The 17,390-nt window shown below is 52.7% G+C and overlaps 1 protein-coding gene across 1 annotated transcript; it reads right to left on the bottom strand.

Annotated features, from left to right (window-relative positions):
• Window positions 1–2,092: 2,092 nt before the first annotated feature.
• Window positions 2,093–16,965, bottom strand: GAL3ST1 (galactose-3-O-sulfotransferase 1). The gene is made up of 3 exons (XM_060170679.1): window positions 16,818–16,965; window positions 4,267–4,406; window positions 2,093–3,483 (listed from the first exon to the last, which is right to left on the bottom strand). Exons 2-3 carry the CDS (start codon window positions 4,395–4,397, stop codon window positions 2,343–2,345), a joined length of 1,272 nt encoding a protein of 423 aa, XP_060026662.1. The 5' UTR covers window positions 4,398–4,406; window positions 16,818–16,965; the 3' UTR covers window positions 2,093–2,342.
• Window positions 16,966–17,390: the final 425 nt, after the last annotated feature.

The following is a 17,390-nucleotide window of genomic DNA, read 5'->3' as shown; positions in this document are numbered from 1 at the left end:
GTGGCCAACTGGAATGGCGCTGAAGGTCTGGAGGCCGCAAGCACCAGCCTCGGCATCTGACTGACCTAGGTTTGCATCCTGCCTCTATGGCTGCTGGCTGGGTGACCCTGGGCTGGTTGCTCTGCCTCTCTGCATGTCAGTCACCTCCTTGGGGGAGCAAAGGGAATTGTGCATGTTCCCACATGGCACAGGGCTGAGCACAGAGTGGTTGCTCAGTACCTGGCAACTACTCATTATCAAAGTATTAATTACATTAATAAAGGAGTTAATAACTATAATGCTTTTAAAACAAACCAGGCAGATAGTAAATGCTGATGAAGTAATTTATGTTCTTAGCATCTACTAACTGCCAGAACTGTTCTCCTTGGATCTTGAAAGGACCTAAAAGGGCCAGTATTAATAATAATAAATAATGTAATTATATATAATATTATTATGGGCATTTCTAGGCCCTTAGGGGTCCAAGGAAATAGAATTATGGGGTTCCACAAACCCAGGAAGCTATCATATTGCACTGAGTCACGTCTCTCTTTGATTAATAAAAGGAGGGAGAATTCTCTAATAAATGTGGGGTCAGTTACATCTTTTCCTGCAAATAGTCTTAGATGTTGTCAGTTTTATTTATTTATTTTTGCTTATTTTTCTCCCTATGAATTAAATAAAGACTCCAAGGCTGTGCTAATTTCTTGCCACAAGGAATATTATGAGGGTGTAGGCAGTGGTCCCAGAGGGTTGGTGGGGTCAAACCTGTCCCATACTGACCAACTGTCTTAGTTGTCCAGGACTGAGGCACTTCCTTCAATGTGGGAACTTTCAGTGCTAAAACCGGGACAGTTCTAGAAAAGTGAAACAATTTGTCACCCTAACTCCTTCCTACCCTCCTTGGACCAGAAGCTTCCTCCCAGGAGGAAGATTGACTCAAGCCCAGGGAGGTTGAGTGATCTGGCTGACTGATCTGACTTTGAATTCTGACCCTGGCCCTAATTAGCTGTGTGACCTTGGGTAGGTCACTCAACCTCTCTGAGCTTTGATCTATAAAGCTAGGATGTTGTAGGTATCCAGATAAGTTATGTAAGCACTTGGCTTGGAACCTGGCACAAACAGGTCTCCAGTAAAGAATCTCCTGGCTGTGGTTTCTGCCTTTCATATCTGGCTGCTGGCTACTGGTTAGAGACTTGAGGAAGGGCCTCTGTTCCCCGGGGAGGCTGATGGAAGCAGATGGTTAGAGCTGACACATCCCTGCCATGGTTGATCATACCCGACATGCCTTGGTTGCTCTCTGGACATGAGCTCCAGGAGGGTCTAAGCCAACTTGCTGACTGCTGTCTGCTCAGGGCCAGCTCAAGGCTGGGGCGCACTACAGACATCTAATGAATATAAAATGTTTTTTGGATTAATTAAACTGAACTCCAGGGTGGAAGGGGAAAACCCAGGACTTAGGTAGGGTTAGAGCACAAGCAGATGGTGAGGCAGCCTGGAGTGGTCATTAGGGGAAAGGGGGCAGGCAGGGATGGGTGAACAGACATTGGCTATGGAAAGGGTTTGGGTTCCCAGAGAGATGGCTTAGTACTGGGTCTGGTAAATCTTGCAACATGACCTCAAGCATTTCCTTCCTGCTCTCAGAATGTCAAATCCCACATGTGTAATATGGGATGGTAATTGTGCCTACCTCAAAGGATTATTGTGAGGACTAATGAGATTGCACGAGGAACCGTTAGCCTGGGCCCTGGGCCTGCTGTTCATGGCTCCACCAAGTTCTCCCCACCTCCCTGTTACACACACACACACACACACACACACACACACACACACACACACACACACACACACACACACACACACAATCTTCCAGGTCTTGGTAGCTCATGGGACCCCTTCAACCACACAGGGCTTCAGCATGTGACAGATACACACCAAACCCTGCCATACCACTGGGCTCTGCCCCACAGACACGCTCAGGTGCCCATCATGCTCCCTTGGGTTCCCCCAATCCCGACCAGTCATCCCACACACACCAGGGCCCCGCCAGTCAGCACCACTGAGGCTGATTAACAAAAACACATCAAATTCTTTTACTTCTGAAGTCTCCCCTTTAAGGGGAGCCAGAAAATAGAACATTCTTTTTTGGAGGGAAGGGGATTTAATTTAAAAAACGAAAAACCAAAAACCAAAAACTATAATTAGTCAAATACTGATCTCAGGCCCTGTGTGCAGTGGGCCCAGTCCTTGGCTGGTTGCACCCCTGCAGTAGCCCCGCCTCACCCCAGGGGCTGGGGTGGCACCAGGAGGGCCGTGGGGGGAGGCCAGCGGGCCCCTGCTCAGCCCTCCTCCACGGGCGGGCGTCACCACTGCAGGAAGTCCCGGATGAGCTTCCAGAGCTTGGTGACCCACAGGTTGACGCCCAGGTCCATCAGGTACTGGATCTCGGGTGTGAGCATGCGTCGACAGAGCTGCGCGTGCCGCCGCCCAATGCTCTTCTTGAGGTTGTAGCCCAGGATGGATTTGGTGCCCAGCGGCTGCCAGGGCTGCATGGCCGAGTCCTGGATGGCGGTCGCGTCCACCGCGTGGCCGCCGTCTATGCAGATGCGGCGCATGCGCTCGTTGGCGCGCCTCAGGGCGGCCACCTCGCGGGCCATGCGCTCGCGCCCAAAGGCCTCCACCTTGCGCCAGAAGCTGGCGTTGAAGTGGCGGTAGAGGCGGGCGTCCAGCACGTTCCAGGCTGTGGCGCGCCGGTACAGCTCGCCGGAGAGGCGCGGCACTGCCGAGGCGCGGCGGGCATTGAGCTTGAAGTAGAGCACGTCCTCCAGCTCCCAGCACAGCAGGTCCTTGAGCAGCACTAGCGACTCGTCGAAATACTCCTGCAGGAGCACGAGGTGGAAGCGGCGCTCCACCTCCAGGATGTGCTCCTGCACCTGCGGGCTGCCGGGGTCCAGGTCGCTGTCGTAGCCCAGGTCGAAGAAGAGCAGGTTGTGGAGGTAGTGGGCGTTGTAGCCGTGGGGGTCGTAGTAGCGGTCTGGGTCCTGCAGGAACTTGGCCAGCTTGTCGCGGCCCGAGAGTTTCCACGTGAAGGGCACCACGGAGCCAAAGTAGTGGAAGGAGGACTCGAAGAGGCGGGCGGGGTCGCGGAGCACAGTGATGAAGGTGGCGTTGGGCGGCACCAGGCCCCGGACCTCGTCGTAGTGGAAGCGCATGTGGTTGCAGATGATGTTGAAGCAGGCCCCGGGCCGGTAGTCCTGCACCAGGCTGCGTGCGAAAAAGGCCGGGTAGTCGAAGTCGTTCCGGCCGTTGGGGAAGGCGAACTTGAGCCCGTGCTTCTGGCCGAAGCGGAACAGGATGTTGAGCAGCGTGCTGCTGGCCGTCTTGTGCGTCTTCATGAACACGATGTCGCGCCTCGGCTGGCAGCCTCCCACCGAGCCGTTGGCCGGGGTCAGTGCCTCTGGCTCACTCAGGGCCGGGGAGCAGGGTGCTGCGCCCTCGGGGGTCCTGCTTGGGATGGAGTGGTGGCAGAGCCTCAGGACTTAGCACCCTGGGCTCTGCTACCCCAGGTCTAGAGAGCGGGCTGCTGGGGGTGGGGTGTGTGGCAGGGGAGCCCAGGGACCAGATGGGCCTGCATTCAGGCTGCAAGGCCTAGGTCAGTTGTTTGGCTTCTCTGGCCTTAACTTTCCTCATCTGTGAAATGGGGACAATAAGCCTGTTCATGGTGTTGCTGTGAGGACAATAACACGTCTCATTCATGGCCACTGTTAAGTACATTTATCATGAATTAGCATTAGGTAGGACCACATGAAACTTTGCAGGCCGAAAATGGTCAGTTATTAGCAGTTTCCTCTAGTTCAACTTAATACCTCCAATTAAGGGCACAGGCTGTGCTGCGTCCTGGGCAGAACAGCCCTGTGGGGAGGTGGGGTGGACTCATGCTTAGGAGCCAGGCTTGGAGGCAGACAGACCCCAGTTTGAATCCAGGCCTGTGCCAGCTGTGTGCTCTTGGACAGGTCCTCCCCACCTCCTGGCCCCATTGGAGCCCACCGTGCAGATGGTGTTATTTGATTCTTATGCTCCATGTCAGGCTCTGTTACTATACCCACTTCACAGATGAGGACACCGAGGCCTAGGGTTCCACAGGGTGTTCTGCTCTCAGTGGGATTTCTGCCTGGCACAGCATGATGAAGGGCACAGGGTGGCCACCCAGGAGGTAACCGTGGTCACGGGGGCAGGAGCCAACCCTCCCCCACCCCCAGCCCTCAGCTGCCCAGCAGGGCCACTCACGTGGAGGCCAGGCCAGTGTGCAGCGGGGGGACGGCGTAGGAGTACAGCAGTAGCAGGAAGCTGGTGAAGAGTGCTCCCAGCACCAGCCCCTTGGCCATGGACTCCCAGCGCTTCTTCTGTGGCAGCGGCATCTCAGACACCTGTGGGGAGTACAGAGCAGGGAAAGCGTTAGGGGGCTGGCCGCAGGGAGCCCCCACCACCATCTCAGGCCTGGCTGGCTTGAGAGGCAGCCTTCAACATTGGGACCTGCCTTTGCCAGCTCTGTGGCCCCCCAGCAGGTCCAGACAGGGACAGAAAGACTCTCGGCTGCAGATGGACCCGCTGGGCAAAGCCAATGCAAAGAGAGGCTAGGGAGTGTGGCAGGGAGAAGGTTCTGCTGCCTGGTTCTGTTTTAACTTTTAAGCTGAGTGGTGGGTACGTGGGTGTTCATTAGTTTATTTTTTACACCTTTTGGGCCTTCATGATGAAATCATGTTGTAAGTAAAAAGGAAAAGAAGACCCTTTCCCAGTGCTCTGTCCCCCCAGGCCTGGGGCCAGGTTTGTCTACAGGGAGGGGCCTGGGCCCGAATCCCTCACCTTTCAGAAGGCCCAGCCAGCCCGCCTGTCCCCCGTGCCACCCTTCCCAGCTTCCCAGTGAGGGGCCAAGGCTCCTCATCTCTCCTTACAGGCCCCCGTGCCCATGGGATCTGTAGGGGAGCCAGATGGAGAAACTGAGGCTCAGAGCGAGGAAGGAGAGGGCTCAGATCACACAGCCAGCCCGGCCTCTGCCCACATGCCCATCTTTTCTCCAACTGCCGGCAGGCAGGGTTAACCGGGTAAGTATGAATTTCAGATAAACAACGAATAGGGACTTCCCTGGTGGTGCAGTGGTTAACAATCCACCTGCCAATGCAGGGGACACGGGTTTGAGCACTAGTCTGAGAAGATCCCACATGCCATGGAGCAACTAAGCCCGTGCACCACAACTACTGAGCCTGCGCTCTAGAGCCTGCAAGCCACAACTACTGAGCCCGTGTGCCACAACTACTGAAGCCTGCGTGCCTGGAGCCCGTGCTCCACAGCAAGAGAAGCCACCGCAATGAGAAGCCTGCACACCGCAATGAAGAGTAGCCCCTGCTCATGCGACTAGAGAAAGTCCATGTGCAGCAACAAAGACCCAAAGCAGCCAAAGATAATAAAATTAAAAAAAAAACCCACAACAAATAAAACTTTTTTTAGTATACACGTGTCCCAAATATTGCCAGGGATATAGTTATACTAAAAATTATTCAATATGTCTCTGAATATCAAATTTAACTAGATGTCCTGGTTTTTTTGTTTGTTTTCAGTTTGGGGGGTAGTAGGTTTTAGGTCTAACTGTGGCAACCCTGTCGGCAGGGGGCTGAGGCCTGAGCTGTAATGGGGGCAGTTCAGGCTAAGCCATGGGGGGTCCAGGAGAGAGCTGGGACTTGGGAGCCTTCCCACTGCCCCTTAGCTACAAAGCCAAGGTCCAAAACTTTCCACTGCTGCTGTGGTGCATGCTGCACTAGGCCCTGGGCCCCAGAGGCCAAGAGAGATCACGCGTGCTGCCCCGTGATCACACGCATGTCACGTCACCACTGACCCTGCAGCCAGAGGTCAGCCAGTCAGCCTGGAGGAGGACCCTATGTAATTCCCCCTGGAAAAGTGACCGGAGGCACCCACAAACCTTTCCCAGAGAATGGGTACTCCAGGTCTGCCTGACTAGCCCCTGAGTTTTCCGCTTCTCATCTAGAAAGTTGTCCTCAAAGGAAAGGACATGAAGAAGAAATTTGCAGAGGAAGGAACTATATAAGAGGGAATTTGGCTTCCCTGGTGACAATGACATATCTCTGTTCACTCTTAGGTGGGCAAGGTGGACAGGGTCAAGGGTGGACGAGAGTGTGAGAGAGTCTCCGGTACTCCTATCAAAGGAGGAAGGTACAAGCTCTTCCAATTCCAACTATTCTGCAAAAACACTTGGGCAAAGTCACCCATGCAAGGGTGTTCATGGCGGTTTGGTCAGAAAAAAGTTAGAAACAACCTCAGTGTCCATCAGCAGGGCACCTGTTCCACAAACCAAGGCCCCTTCCCAGATGGAGGCATCTGTACCCGCGTAACAAAAAAAAAAAAAAAAAAAAGGAAAAGAAAAAGAAACAAGGTGGAGCTGAGTGGACTTGCTTGAAAACACACCATGATCTACTAATGTGGAAAAAGAAAGTTCTGGAACACTATGCCCCCAAATCCATATAGGCAATAGGTAAATATACATAGGCCCAGAAAGAAACCACTGTAGGGGCATATTCTAAGTTTTAACAGTGGTATTCTCTGCGTAGCTGGGGGAGGGGTATAAAAGGTAATCGTTTTCTATATTATGCATTTCTGTAAGGGTTGCATTTTTTTTAAGGAGCATGTATTACTTTTAATCAGAAAAAGGCAATAACACGTATTTACTATATTTAAATAGTAGATAAAGCTTGCGAGGTGGGTAAAGTCAGCTGGCGAAGGTCTGGTCACGAAGAGGTCTCAGGAGAGGGGAGGAGCCAACCTGGAAGCCCCGGGCCTGTGTTTCAATCACAGGAACCCCTTGGAGCCTCAGTTTCTCATCTGTTAAGTGGGGAAGCTGGTAGTGCTGGCTTTTCCTGCTGGCAAAACGACTAGCGCATAGTTACCGCTCAAAGAGCGTGGGGACCTGCTCTGGGTTCCTGTCTTTGTCGCCCTCAGGGTAGTCTCCCCCTGAACAAGGAGTGGCTGCCCCCAACCCGACCAAGCACAGACCTGCCCCCTGCCTCAAGTGACCCCACCAGCCTCCTGTTCCTCAGGGGTCCCAGCAAATATCAGGACAGAGCCCTGGGCCAGGCCAGAGCCTCAGATGTGAGCCCCAACCCTGAGTGGGGCCCTGGGCTTCGGTTTCTCTGACTTTAAAATGGGGAGGGATTCGGATTGTTGCCCTCTAAAAAACCCCGGGGCCCACCCCTGCCCCAGGAGCCCCACTCACCAGGGCACTTTCTGGAACTCTGGGAGGCGGCTGGCAAGGCTCTGGGCGCAGGTCAGGCAGCAGGGGGCAGACCTGCCTCCCAGGACCACCAATCAGGCTCTGCCTGGCCCCGCCCAGGACCGCCCCCTCAACCCCCATCCCTGCTTCCCTCATTCATTTGTTCATTCCCCAACTTTGGCTTCCTCAAAACCAGCCGGGCCCTGCCCTGATAGGTGCTGGGCCCTGGGCCCTTTCCACCCTCTGATTTCACTTTTTTTTTTTTTTTGCGGTACGCGGGCCTCTCACTGCTGTGGCCCCTCCCGTTGCGGAGCACAGGCTCCGGACGCGCAGGCTCAGCGGCCATGGCTCACGGGCCCAGCCGCTCCGCGGCACGTGGGATCCTCCCGGACCGGGGCACGAACCCGTGTCCCCTGCATCGGCAGGCGGACTCTCAACCACTGCGCCACCAGGGAAGCCCCTGATTTCACTTTTGAGCCCTGCTATGAGCCAGGCCCTGGGATGGGGTCTCCTCCAGAGCATCTCACTGACTCCACCCAGCTATCCTGGGAGGCAGACCCCACTGTCACATCTATTTTGCAGATGGGAAAACCGAGGCTCTGGGAGGTGATGTGACTTGCCCAGGGTAGCAAGGCAGTGGGCAGGGCTGGGATTCGAGTTCAGATCTGTTGGCCTGAAATGTGCATGTTCCTGTTTGTCCATGGCGGCCTCTGCCTGGCATGTCCCAGGCCCAGCCCAAGCCCGTGGGAAGGAGGGTGTGCACAGCTGGATGTTCCATCACAGAAGGCTGAGGCTTGCAGGCAGCTGACGGTCCCAGGTCTAAGTCCATGGGGTACCAAGGACAATCTCAGCCTGGCCCAAGCCTCACGGCCTGTAGCCTGGAAGACAGTGCAGCAAGGAGGCTGAGGCTCAGAAACGGCAGAGCCACCATCAAGGTCACACAGTGCAGCAGTAGCAAAGACAGGGCCAGAACCTGAGTCTCTTTCCTCTGCTATGGTGGTGACAGTCCCAGGCACTCAGGGCAGACCATCCCCCCTCCCTAGCTCACCCTATCTATTCCTCTCCTTCTGGGTTACCCTAGCCACATCACCCTCCGTCTGTGCCAATGGCTGGCTCCTGGCCAGGCCCAGCAATCCTCCTGTTTGGCTGGACCAGCACACTCCAGGGAACAAAGGAGAAACAGGACTCATCCCCCACAGCATGCACACGGGGAAACCGAGCCCGGGATGGTGAACCTTCTTGCCTAGAGCATCACCACCAGGCAGGCCTCAGTCCCAGGGTGTCCTGCTCCCCCCAGGGGCCTGTGCGTGAGACAGAGGAAGACACACTCACCTCCGGCCGTGTCTGGATGCCCCTTTCCTCTCCCTGACTGAGCCACATCTGACTCCCAGGCTGCCTCTGTAGTCACTGGGAAACAGGAACGCTCCAATGACACCCAGGAGTGTGCTGGCTGGCTCCCTCATGCTCTAGTGGGTGTGAATATTCATGAGTTCCCTCCCTGGGGAGAGCAGGTGGCATGTCCCTGTACCCTGCAGGTGCTGCCCTGGCCCTCTGCCCCCTGGGTGGTCCCCAAACCTCTCTGGACCTCAGCAGCCAGGCAGCTCCTTTATCCAATGGCTCAGCAAGGCCCCTGGCGTCCTTGGGCCAAGGACAAGCAGCCGCAGAGCCCGGCAGAGAGCCTGGGACCGGCTTGAAGGCCATGGGAGGGACAGGGAGGCAGGTGAGTTTGGGGAAGCTAATTTCTCCTCCAATCACATCTCATTTAAGTCTCACAGCTACCCTATGAGTCAAGTACCATTGTTAGCCACTCCCCAGGTAAAGATACCAAAGCTCAGAGAGGTGAAATCACCTGTCCAAGGTCACACAGTTAGCAAAGAGCAGACAGAACCAGAGTCAAAACAGGGACTTCCCAAACTCTAGGGCTTAAAGATGCCAAGACACAACCTGAGACCAAGATTTGCCTAAAATCTGTGAGAGCCCAGAGAGCAAGCAACTCAACCTGGAAGGCCTGCTGGAGGAAGAGTACCTGACCAGGGCTGGGAGGTACTGAGTCTGATGAGATTCCACCTCTCTGACCTCCAAATCCTTTATCAAAGAAGTACGGTACGGAATCCTGCCTGTCCTGCCTCCACCCTGTGTGAGGGATGGTGGCACAGGACACCCTGGACCAGCCTTGAGGAATTTGGGCTGATCAGAGATGCTGATCCTTCCCAAGGTCTCCCTAGGAAGAGGCAGTTCTTGGGGCCAGAGGCCCTCGGGCTCAGCCCAGGCACTGGAATCTCTCGCATCCTGTTCTTTGCTGGGTTCAGGTCTGTTCTCGCTCAGCCTTGCCCATGGACAGAGGGTGCCCAGAAAAGCCCCCCACATCCTTCCGTCAGCACTGATGCCCAGAGCTCCCACCATGGCCCATGCGTGGGGCTCTAGGAACCCAGGTATCACCATCAGTTTTTTAATTAATTAATTAATTAAATTTTTAACATCTTTATTGGAATGTAATTGCTTTAAAATGTTGTGATAGTTTCTGCTGTATAACAAGGTGAATCAGCTATACATATACATACATCCCCATATCTCCTCCCTCTTACATCTACCTCCCACCCTCCTTTTTTTTTTTAACATCTTTATTGGAGTATAATTGCTCCAATTGTATAAAAGTATAATTGCTTTACGATGGTTAGTTTCTGCTTTATAACAAAGTGAATCAGTTATACATATACATATGTTCCCATATCTCTTCCCACTTGCGTCTCCCTCCCTCCCACCCTCCCTACTGTGACGGTCATTTATCCCACATCGAGCACTTTCATCGGACGAGCAGCTGCCAGTCCCTCCCAAGGAGCAGCAGGCATCTGACAGTGTGCTCTGAATGCTCTTTCCCCCAAAGCCCCACCCAGCCGGGGAGCAGCCCAGCAAGCACCCACGAAACAGGGGAGGCCCAGAGTCCTGATCTCCCTGAGTGCTGAACCAGGTCCAGGGCATGGGATAGAGATGTTTTATCTTTTCTGGGCTGAGCTAGCTTGAAGACGGATGCATGGGAGAAAGTTGGGGCAGAGCTGGCATCAAATAGCAGACATGCTGGTTTATGAGCGTGGACTCTGGACCACAGCCCAGTTCTGTGCTCAGGACTTCCCATGCATCACGCACTCTCATAATCTTTGCAGAGAGCCCTTTAGATCCCCCACTTTGTTGTATATAAGGAAGCTGAGGCACAGGGAGGGGATGTGACAAGCCCAGTGTCACAGAGGGGTAAGAACCTCGTCCATGTAGGAGTGGAGTGAAAGCTTTTGAGCAAGAAGTGAGATCGTGGGAAGAGTGGGAAGCTAGTAAAGAAGAGCCACATAAATATTTTATTGACACACATATATATCTGTAACAGTAATATATAGTTTTGAAAAAATTAAACATTGGAAGTTTCATATTTCTAAATATTGTTTTTGTCATAGTAGATCAAGGCCAACAATAAGGAAAAATCTATTTGTTGCTTCTGCTCTTAATATTTCTATTTGGAATTTGATCACTTCCTTTCCTCTTTGATAACAACCCTACTCTAGTAGCCAATGCATGCATTGCATTGTATACATTTTATTCAATTAATTTGATTCAACTGATTTTCATACAGTTCTTTATTAGCTGACCTTTGGGGTTAGACTTACACAAGCACTAATGCTACAAAAACTTCATTTTAGAATGGCAAATGATCATCTAATAAGAGTTTTGCTAGGAAAATTATTTGAGGAATGCCAGAGGATGCCTAAGGAACATTCTGATCCAGTGACACTCAAAGTAAGAAGCGGAATATAAGATAAACTGGCAAAGATAGAGGGAAATTTCAGTGTAGCATAACATAGGCTTTTACTTTTTTATTATATATTCATTAACGTCCAGAAAAACGAAGATGAAATTCTAAAGATGCAAATGCATACTAATGCTCTAATCCTATGTCAACACCAATTAATTTTGTATGCAATTTTTCTTCCAGAAATTTACATTTCCTCTCCCATAAAATTAGTCTAGAAGCTGGACAAGTTACTAGTAACTAGTTTTTCGATTATGATAAGTGACCATAGCCTAAAACTGGCTATAATACAGACATAACACTCTGAACAGCTTCCTATACACTACCAGTTGTAAGGCTTTGTACAGATATGCCTTACCATCTTACAGACATTCAGTTTTAAAATGTAAATGGTACAGGATATTGATAAACCAATTAGTGCTGATGCAAAGCAAATTCCTCTTTTATGTCAATTACAACATGATAATAGTTCAAGATAGTTTAAGTCTGAGACAAGGGCAACTCAATAAAACAACAGCATCTTGATACGGTAAAGAGGAAAATGTGACTCAATTACTGTTTTAAAAATATCTCAAGGGCTTCCCTGGCGGCGCAGTGGTTGAGAGTCCACCTGCCGATGCAGGGGACACGGGTTCGTGCCCCGGTCCGGGAATAACCCACATGCCGCAGAGCGGCTGGGCCCGTGAGCCATGGCCGCTGAGCCTGCGTGTCCGGAGCCTGTGCTCTGCAGCGGGAGAGGCCACAACAGTGAGAGGCCCGCGTAGCGCAAAAAAAAAATAATAAAAAAAAAATCTCAAGAACTTTGGCTCTTTTCATTGCTTTTATCAAAAGCTATGATATAAAACACTACTCTGATTTTTTACATATTTAGTAAGCAGTTTGGGGAAGTATGAAGAAAACACCTCAATAAAAGCATTTTCTAAAGTAAGAAATGTTTGGGATTAGAAGATGCAAACTATTATATATAGAATGGATAAACAACAAGGTCCTACTGTATAGCACAGGGAACTATATTCAATATCCTGTAATAAACCATAATGGAAAAAGAATATGAAAGGAATATATATATATATATATATATATATATAACTGAATCACTTTGCTGTACACCAGAAACTCACACGACATTGTAAATCAACTATACTTCAATAAAATAAATTTAAAAAAGGAAAAGAAGAGCCACGTGAAGCCAAGCTTTCCAGAGTGGGAGCGTTGATTGCAGAACCTGCGCCTCCAGCCCTGCCAGAGGGGTCTCTTCCCCCAGTGTCAGTGACGTCGGCTCCGGCTGGTTCTGCCCCCACCGGAAAAAAATTGTTGTAATTATAAAAGCAGCATATGCTCAATGAAAAGAAGTTCAGACAATTACAGAAAAATATAAAGAGCTCCATCCCCAGAGGGCAGCACCCTTAAAGCTTCGGCACAAGCCTCCTCACATTTTTTCTATCAATAGAGGCAATAGGAGGTGTCTCTGTTGGGGAGCACATTTTGTTTTTTTCACATGTCAATAGATTATGGACATCGTTTTGTGATCACAATGAGTTTTAAATTGATCTGTTCTGCAGGTATTTACTGAGCACCTGCACTGTGCCCAGCACTGGGGTGCCTGATGCCCGGTGCACGGAGCTCGGGCTCTCAGTGCTGGACGTGAGAGAGGAGCAAGCTGACAGCTGCAGATGCTGTGATAGAGGACACACTGGCAGGGCTTCCTGGAGCACAGAGAAAACACCTGATCCAGCCTGGAGGCAGGAGGAGCGTGGCCAGGGAGACTTGCTGGGGTAGGGGGCCCCAGCGGCAGAAGCTACAGTGTGTTTTCCAATTTCCAAAGGCAGTTAGTTCCCTTTCTCCCTGGGTACATGGCTAAACTACATTTCCCATTCTCCCTTGCAGTTCAGTGTCCTCACGTGACTGAATTCTGGCCAGTGGAATATGAGCAGAATGAGCAGATAAAGGGCCTCCAAAGACATCGGCTACAGAATATTCTGTGGAACCACCGCTCCTGTGAACCATTCCCTGACTGATGGGCATCCATGCTGTTTGTTCAGTGCGCACACATAGGAACAGGGCTCTGGCAGAGATGGTGGTGGAGTGAGGGTGTCTTAGGGCTGTTTCCTGTGGCTGGAAGGGAATCTTACGGGGACAATGGAGGAGACTTTAAGAATAGAGCAGAAAGACTCTCCCTACAGTGCTTAGAATGCATATTTGACAGCAACTGTTATAGCTCTAAAAGTGTCCGTCCTCAGACCCAGCACTTCTACCTGTGGAAATTTGTTCAAAGAAGAAAATCTAACAAGAGATCTGAGACGGAGCACAAAGATGTTCCTTGTAGTATTATTTAGCGAAGGGGAAAAATAGAAACAACTTAAGTGTCCAACAAGAGGGGATGGTTAAAAATATGTGACATTCATCCAAATGGTCTAATATGTCCTCATTAAAATGATGCCCATAATATATAATGAAGTAAAAAAACACATATATACACACATATATGTACACACATACACGCACATAAATATATACTTACACACATATAATTTTGTTTTACAAAGAGTCTGTATTACTTTGGAAAAAATTAAAATAACGACGTTTCCATTTTGAAAAACTGCAGTCTGGCTGGAGGAGGAGGGAAACGTGGCTAGTCTGAACCATGCCCCACCTTGTTGTGTGACCACGGCAGGCATGCTGCCCTCTCTGAACCTCAGTGTCCTAAAATGGGGAAGAGACAGCAAGGGTCTGGGACCAAGAAGAAGCTGGAAAGTGTGAGCTGCACAGTTGAAGGTGCAGATGGAGAGGTTGGCCCTCCATCCAGGAGCGCTGGGGGACTGACTTGCAAGAATCTGGAAGCTTCCCCCCTCTGAGACCCTCTGGAGGGGGTGCTGGAGTAGAGATGGGGAGGATCTCCCGAGGGGCACTTCAGCTTTCAGGACCACCTCCAAACTTGTCAAGGAGCCCTGACAGCTTGCTCCTACTGCCCCCTTGGCTGGGGGAATGGCTGCAGCTGGGTACCAGGCCTGGCAGCTGATTAAGAAGGCAGTGTTCTTTGATGACTAGAAAACTTTTTGATCTTGCAGGGTCAATCACCTATTTCCACGGTTCCAAATGGCAACCACACAGACACGCTTAGTGTCACCTGCTAGCTCATGTGACGGCGGGGACACCGAGGCTCAGAACTACGAGCAAGCCCACAGGTCTTGCCTCGCTGCTTTGTCCAGGCAAAATCACCACCCCTCCTGATGGCAGATTTGAGTCGCCCCAAAGTAGCTCTAACTGAAGAGTGGCAAAACACATGTTAAGCAAGTAGTCAGTCCCTTCTTTATTAGCTTCAAAATCACTGAGAAGCCCTCAGGTGAGTATGTGAGAGTTGGTAGTATCATTCTCCTTACCTTCTAGCATGACTGAAATGTTTTTTAAAGGGATATCATGCACTTGTTTGCATAAAAATATGTAAAATATAAAGGTTTTTTAAAAGGTGCTGAGCACTTGCTATGCACAATGCCCTGGATCTTCCCGCCCGCCTCACTAATCCTGGAGAGGTCTGCCTATAAATCCCAGCTCCCCAGCTGGGCGACCTTGGGCAGGTGACCTCCCCTCTCTGAGCCTTGGTTTCCTAACAAATGGGGATACTTCAACCTTCTCACGGGTTTGCTGTGAGGATCAAACGGGGTGAGGCATAAGGAGCCCTCTGCACACACCTCGGGTTATTATCATGACCCTTCTAGATCCACCTGGCAGGAGAGGCAGGACCCGCCAGTACCATCTCCTGGAGGGCCACCCTCCCCATCCAAGCACCCATACTTCCCATGCTCCAGACCCAAGGTCCCTGACTCCCAGATTTCACATCTGAGAAAATCAAGGCACAGAGAGAGAAGGACTTGCCTAGGGTCCCATGGCAAGTCTGGGCACCACTGGGATCAGATCTGGGGGTGCCCAAGCCACACCCCATCTCTGCCCTGGGGCTGGCAGGTAGGAAAGCATGTTTCCTCTGGAACCCCACTTCCTCTGAACCATCACTCCTCACCTGGCTATTCCCCTGACCCCAGCCTGCTGACCCCCATGGGCGCTCTGCTCCATCCTGCCCTCCCTGTCTGGAGTAGGACAGGGCTCCTAAACAGGGATGGTCCATATTCCTTGCTCAGTCTGAGGGAAGCAAGAAGCCCTTCACAAGCCTGTTGCCATGCCTGGAATTCCAACATCTGTGTATCGTTCTCCCAGGTTAATCATTGCCTCTTTCACCAGGGTGACACAATTAGTCCCTTAAAGCCTAGAGGGAAGGACACACTCCTCCCTTGCTGGATTGGACCCATGCCCTCAAATATCAGACCCATGCGCATCAGACAAGGGGATGCACAGGAGGCAGGCGTGCTTCTTTGTCCACAGGGATTCCTTCAGGCAGGGCTCTGCCCAAGTGAGAAGCAGGGAGGAAACAGTCCGAGGTGGCAGCTGGGAACAGGGCTCTGTTGTCTCTGCTCCCAGGGTAGCAGCCTGCCCACCCCCCGAGTGTCAGGCAGAGCTGGGAGCTAGGGAGGCAATGGGGGAGGGGTCCTGAGCTGGGGGCTGGGGGCAGCCATGGAAGGTCTAAGAGGCTAGGACCCCAGAAGGGCAGACAGATCTTGAGCAACGCTGGGGTCCTGAAATGGGGACTCCGGCAAGCCACTGAATTTGGAGTCAGTTTAGCCACATTTGAACTATGTGACCTTGGGCAAGTCACCGAATCCCCCTGAAACTCAGTTTCCCCCCTTGGATAATAGGGTTAGTAACAATGCCTCCTCTGAGGGGCAAGGGACAATGCAGCAGCACATGGTCTGCTCCAGCTCAGGCCTGCCCATGGCCTTACCGTCTCTGGGCCTTATGTCACCCTCTTTGTAAAGGCAGAGGTTGGATTCTGGAACTGGACTGTCCTCCTGAGGATTTCCATGGCACCTGTCACCGGGGCAACCCAGGTGATCAGGTGTCAGGTCTGCCACCCTCTCTCCCTCCCTCCCACTGGTGTGGGTTACTGCAGCCAGATGTGTGCCCATCACCTCTCCTGCTCTAGGCAGGTGGGAGGGGGTCCCTGCTGGGAAGGAACCACAGCCTTGTTCTGTAATGTTACCAAAGCACCTTGGCTTGGCACCAACGGGGGCAGACCAAGATGGACCCCCTTTCTGAGCACTGGTCCAGGGAACAAGGGAACTGTTGGGTTACCTACGGGGCCATTCCTGGATACCAGAGTTTATCCCACTCCCACAAGCCTTTCCTTGGTGGCCTTGCCCCCTAAGCGGTAGAGGACAGGGCCTTCCCCAGGCAGAGGGGATCCATTATTTACGCTGATGCCCAGCCCCTGCTCTGACGGCCCCTCTTCTGGGGAGGGCTGGTGGGAAGAGGGAAGATCCCTGCCCCTCCTCCCCCAGGGCTCTGGCACCATGTCCAAGATTAATGATTAATGAACTCCCAGTTCCAGCCCAGCTCCAGCCCCACCCGCCCCAAGACCAAGGACTGGGTAAACCCTGGAAATGGGACCGTGGGGAAGAAACCAAGGGCCGGGCGAGCACCAACCTGCGCCACCCCCCTCCCCGCCCCCCCGCAGGCCCCAGCCTTCCCACCCTCTGTCAGCTAGGACAGGTGCGTGAGCCCCAAAGCGGTAGTGTAGCACTCCCTCACCACTCAGGTCTAGAGTCTGGCGTGCGCAGCCCCAGTTCCGGGCGTGGGCAGCGCGGGCTTGGACCCCAGGGGGTAGACTGAGGCAGGGCGCAATCTGGTGATGGGTGCTGGGCCCCCAGGACGTACCTTGTCCCCGTCCTTCTCGGCCTTGGCGTGCAGGCTCGGCCCCGGGCCGCGCCGCCCGGGCGCTTACTAAGGCGGCGGGGCGTACCCGCCAGGTCCCCCTGCTCGGCCGGGCCTGGACCATGTTCCCGCCCCCGCCGCCGCCGCAACCTCTCCGGCCAGGTGCTGCCGCCAGCCTGGCCCGGCCCCCCCGGCGCCGCGGCCAATGGGCGCCCCGGGGCCCGGCCCCCTCCCCTCCCCTCTGCGCCTGCCCGGGTCGCACAGAAGCCGCATTCAGCGCGCCGGGGCGCAGCGTCGCGCCCCCGCCGCTGGCCCAACAAGGCGCGTTTGTCTCGGATGTGCCAACGGGGCCATTGTCCTGCCGCCGGACCCTGAGGCTCGGCTGAGCTCCCAGCTCCGTAGAGGATTCGAGGGTGCCTGGGAAACGGGGTGGCGTGGTGATGGTGAGGGCAGCCCAGCTCTGGGAAAAGGGAGGAGGCTACACTAGCTGCTTAACTTTATTCACTGGAAGATATGGCCTGTGGCTCTAAAGTCAGTGCAAACTGGGGACACATTTTTAGCATCTGAAATGTGGAT

Source organism: Lagenorhynchus albirostris, chromosome 14, assembly GCF_949774975.1.
Source record: "Lagenorhynchus albirostris chromosome 14, mLagAlb1.1, whole genome shotgun sequence".
In the NCBI taxonomy this organism is placed as follows: Eukaryota; Metazoa; Chordata; class Mammalia; order Artiodactyla; family Delphinidae; genus Lagenorhynchus; species Lagenorhynchus albirostris.
The sequence above is the reverse complement of the archived record's forward strand: the minus strand, read 5'-3'. Positions and strand labels throughout refer to the sequence as shown.